We start from the raw sequence: 4,632 nt of genomic DNA, 5'->3' as shown, positions 1-4,632 counted from the left end.
TCATTTATTTACAACATAAAACAAGAAAGATCCTTGATATGCCATTCCTCTACCTACAATTAAAAATAACATTGTATTAATTAATCAACTCAAATCACAAACTAATCAGTGGACTCTCATCAATTTTGTCTTTTTTTTATCTTTAAGAAATGAGGATTATAAGACCATCTCTATAAGTTGCATTTCTGTAAATATAGACAATGCAATTTCCCATAGGAACTCCCTTTGCGGCTAGAACTGTGTCACATTTACTATGAAGTTCGTAAAAAAATATATCATATAATGGAAAGCTGATATGCACTTCTATTTTATTCAAAGGTCAAAACAGGGCTCTGCGGCATATTTTCAACATTTATATGCCCTGAACTTGATAGAGTGTAAACTTATACTAAAATTATGTTCTACCCCTACCTCCACTTGTTGCCTACTTCAAAATTCAATTTTCACCGCAACAATATGTTTTATACTGGTAACAGTCCCAAGGTATGTCTCTATGAGATGAAACATAGAGATCATATCCGGGAACCACTACGTAAACAGATCAAGTTATCTATGAATATTGTATATCTCTCCAAAAGAGGCGTGGTTTGAGAAACAGCTGTATTTACAAAGTGCAACATATAATGTTTTTCATGATGTAGTCAGGTGAAATTAAAAAAATCTAGAATTTGAAATTGATAGTCTAAGTCAGAAGAGCATTACTTAAGGAACAAAATAAGCTAAAAATATTGATAGATGAAGGAACTTCGTTTTGAGATATTTGATTTTTTTTAAATGGCGGGAAAAGGCTGACTCGGACCTTTACCTTATAATTAGCATTGGCACTAATTGGGTCTCAAATCATAAGGAAAAAAAAATATAGAATCTGCCTAAATTTTGGAAATGAACATTTTACGAGCTATTAAGGTCTTCATTGAAAAGAAAAGTGGGTGGTATGGGGCAAAATATTTTACCCTTTATCGTAGGAAAAAACCCAAGGAGTCCGAACATCTGACAACAATTCATAAACCTGACCTGACTACATCCTTAATAACGTTGAATTATGTTTTAATCTGTAAAATGAGCAACTGTATTGATTATGTAATGGTTCCTATTACCAAATACGTTTTGAATGATGGGTATAATAGACATTCAGCACTGGTTGAATTTATATCAATGTGTTTAAATCATTTTAACTCCTACTTAACTGTATTGTTGGAGGAAAGTTTCAATATATATTTTATAAGTAATCTCTAATCGATTAAGATGTAGGTCTGATTTTTCGTGTTTGTCTTGCTTTATTTAACTGTGTTTAACTGTGTTCAATGTTATTATGCATTACTTTTGTTGTTATCAAATCGCTTCAGGAAATAATTACTTGTATTTAGATATACCTATGATTACGTTTTTTTGTCATGCCCCTTTTCTTTTGATATACTGTATCGGGATGCCCTTTAATTAGGAAATTTCACATTTTTTTGGAGTGATGTTGCAGTTTATGTTATTTCTTTTTGCAATTTAACAATCACGTCATTTCTTTGAGTTGATTCCTACATTAAGGTACAAAAAGATAGAATAAATTACTGAAACCGAATAATTGTAATCTAAAAGAATTTCTACACTGAATATACTGGATGTTACCTGGGCGTATTTAGTAAGCCTTTGCTTTACGCAATCCTCCATGGAATCCACCTCCTATTTGTCCACCTGAATATCCTCCGCTGATACCATACCCACGATAACCACCATGACCAGCATAATTAGTAGCCCACCATGGCAGCCATTTACAACATGTTCTTTTCCACCAAGAATAGAAGGGTAGATGACATTGACTGCTGACTTGTGTCTCTCCCCGACGACATGACCAGCTACGACAGGTACACCACCATCTTCCTGTATAACAATGAGGAGAACATTTCTCTTAGCTTTAGGGTTTTTATATAAATATGGATTAAGGGATTCCAGTTATAGTCGAAAAAAGAATATAAAGTCACAAATTATGGTGCAGGTAAATCTTTCTTCGACGGATCATCTTTTTAACTATTGAAATATTTTCGACAAATGTACAATGTATAAGAAACTTTGGCGATTGTTTATAACTACATAATATTCAGGTGGGAATCTTGGATCGCAAACAATTGCAAAAGATTGGTATAGATCTCAAATCAAATTAGCAAGTTTTGGTTTGTTAAATTGTGAGTAAATGAAGTCATCGTTTATACCTATATTACAACTGTGTGCGCCAGACGCAAATTTCTTCGGCAAAAGTCTCATCAGTGAATCAAAAATGTTTAGATTGGACTTGATAACGAATTTGATTGTATGATAGCAACTATTATTCAAATACAGATTATTTGTAATTCATTCCAACATTTTTGCTATACTTAAGGTACTTTATGGTTCGATCCACTCTTCAACATTTCTATCAAAATTGGGATATTCAAATATTTTGACCTCGAGCATCACTAAAGAAACTTTCAATGTCGAATCGCACATCTGGTGCATTAAAATTTGTACCGTTTATTTTATTTATTTTATTTACTATTATATCATAATTTATCGGTTGTTATTAATGTTTTCTCATTGCAATGAACACAAGATAAAACTTCAAAAAGGTAAAATGTGATAAATTCCTCCTCCTTTTTCCATCGGATTCATCCAAAACAAAAATGTATTGGCTTATCATAAGCTATTCTATTCCGTCTGTTTTAAGATACGCTTACTATACTTCCTAGATTAAAGCGGAATTTTCTAACCATCTTGATATACAAAATTTACATCATCATATCATATCAAAGCTGCAATGCAAGACCCGCGTGTTGCGCACTTGCCAACTGTGTCCTATGTTGTTATGCTTGTAAATCAGTGTTAAACATGCTTTCATTTAATACATCAACAGTTTAGATATAGTATGCCAGATATGCTTAGGAGTTAGATAACTAAAAGTAGCATCAATGATTTTCAAAACATTTAATTTTAATTGTATCACTGTTTGTATAAAGCTATCAAACAAAAAAGGAAAGCTGTACACACCTGATCCATATCCCCCTGAATCAACACTACCTCCAAACCTGTATGTCCTACCAATTCCAGTTCCTAGTCCTGCACCGATGGGGTCACTACCTACACTGCTTCCCAAACCATTACGATAACCAATTCCAGCTCCTGGTCCTGCACCAATGGGGCCACCACCTACACTGCTTCCCAAACCATATGGAAAACCAATTCCAGCTCCTGGTCCTGCATCAATGGGGCCACCACCTCCACTGCTTCCTAAACCGAATGGATAACCAATTCCAGCTCCTGGTCCGGCACCGATGGGGTCACCACCTACACTGCTTCCCAAACCATTACGATAACCAATTCCAGCTCCTGGTCCTGCACCGATGGGGCCAACACCTCCACTGCTTCCTAAACCGAATGGATAACCGATTCCAGCTCCTGGTCCGGCACCGATCGGACCACCGCCTACACTGCCTCCCAAACCATATGAATAACCAATGCTAGCACTGGGTCCTGCACCGATGGGGCCACCACCTACTCTGCTTCCTAAACCATATGGCAACATAATTCCAGCTCCCGGACCTGCATTGCTTTGGCTACCCCTCACACTGCTTCCCAAACCATACGGAAAACTAATTCCACCTCCACGACCTGGTGCGACCACGACATCATCGCCTAATCCACTGCTAGATCTGCCGCTAAATCCACCTCTTCGCAGGGGAACATTATTTAACTTATTGAAAGTTAAAGCTTGTTGAAAACACCCAATTACCGTCAAAATGGTAAATAAGTTCCTTGATGTAGCCATTTGTACCGTTTCTAGGATAATGTCCTGTAATAAACTATCACACATCTTCCTGTATTTATACAAACATATCGACAGCTGAGAAGAGTAAGAAAAACCAACAGAAAAAGTGATTGAAATCACACCATGTACTCAATCGTCTTTTTTCGTAAATTTCATGTAAATTTTGTTTGATCCTTTTATCTTAACATTGACAAATAAAGGTTAGTTTAAGACCAATAATCAAATTTAACACATGCTATCTATCAATGGATCATAAACAAGCTCAACACCACAAAACATGTTTAAAAAGACCGCTTTAACATTATTTTTTCATAAAATATGCACTTTTGTTTTGGTGTTTCTCAATATCATGAATATACAGTGGAGCAAAACCGTGTGGAACACAACAGTAGATTGATTAACGTCTGGTTCATTAATTGACTACATCATGATATAAACCATGGTACATGAAATACACATTGAACGACTGTTAAAGACGGGAAAGCCATAAATGTTTTGAAGTTTTTTTTTACACAATCATCAATTCATAATTGCACTCCTTGCTGTTTAACAAAATACTTAATGTACAGCTTTCAATCAAGAATCCTTGTTACATCAATACTTAACACTAATACTAAATATCCAGGGAGATATTCAGTAAAACCTATTTTATTTATATTCTACTCATTCTAATACAGTTCTTATTTTTTATCTATAATTAATGAATAATCATAATACCATATAAGATCATTTAAAAGTCAAAATATTACACACGCTGTGTCGAAATATTTACGGAAAATAATATTTATTACACCGTTATGGATTATTTTACTAATATTATCTGTTACCATCTATAAAATGTA

At 34.7% G+C, this 4,632-nt stretch overlaps 1 protein-coding gene across 1 annotated transcript; it reads right to left on the bottom strand.

The window, feature by feature from the left end:
* On the bottom strand, positions 1–3,547 carry LOC127699789 (uncharacterized). The gene is made up of 2 exons (XM_052203134.1): positions 3,013–3,547; positions 1–53 (listed from the first exon to the last, which is right to left on the bottom strand). Exons 1-2 carry the CDS (start codon positions 3,545–3,547, stop codon positions 1–3), a joined length of 588 nt encoding a protein of 195 aa, XP_052059094.1.
* Positions 3,548–4,632: the final 1,085 nt, after the last annotated feature.

This window comes from Mytilus californianus, unplaced genomic scaffold (assembly GCF_021869535.1).
Source record: "Mytilus californianus isolate M0D057914Y unplaced genomic scaffold, xbMytCali1.0.p SCAF_41, whole genome shotgun sequence".
Classification (NCBI taxonomy): Eukaryota; Metazoa; Mollusca; class Bivalvia; order Mytilida; family Mytilidae; genus Mytilus; species Mytilus californianus.
This window is presented reverse-complemented; position numbering and strand designations above follow the sequence as displayed.

Bases quoted from the DNA above. Each gene is read 5' to 3' on its own strand.
- LOC127699789 (XM_052203134.1), bottom strand. From the start codon at position 3,547: ATGTTGCCATATGGTTTAGGAAGCAGAGTAGGTGGTGGCCCCATCGGT. The intron at 54-3,012 runs GTGTGTACAGCT...TTTTAATTGTAG, and splicing joins TTCAGGGGGATATGGATCAG to GTAGAGGAATGGCATATCAA.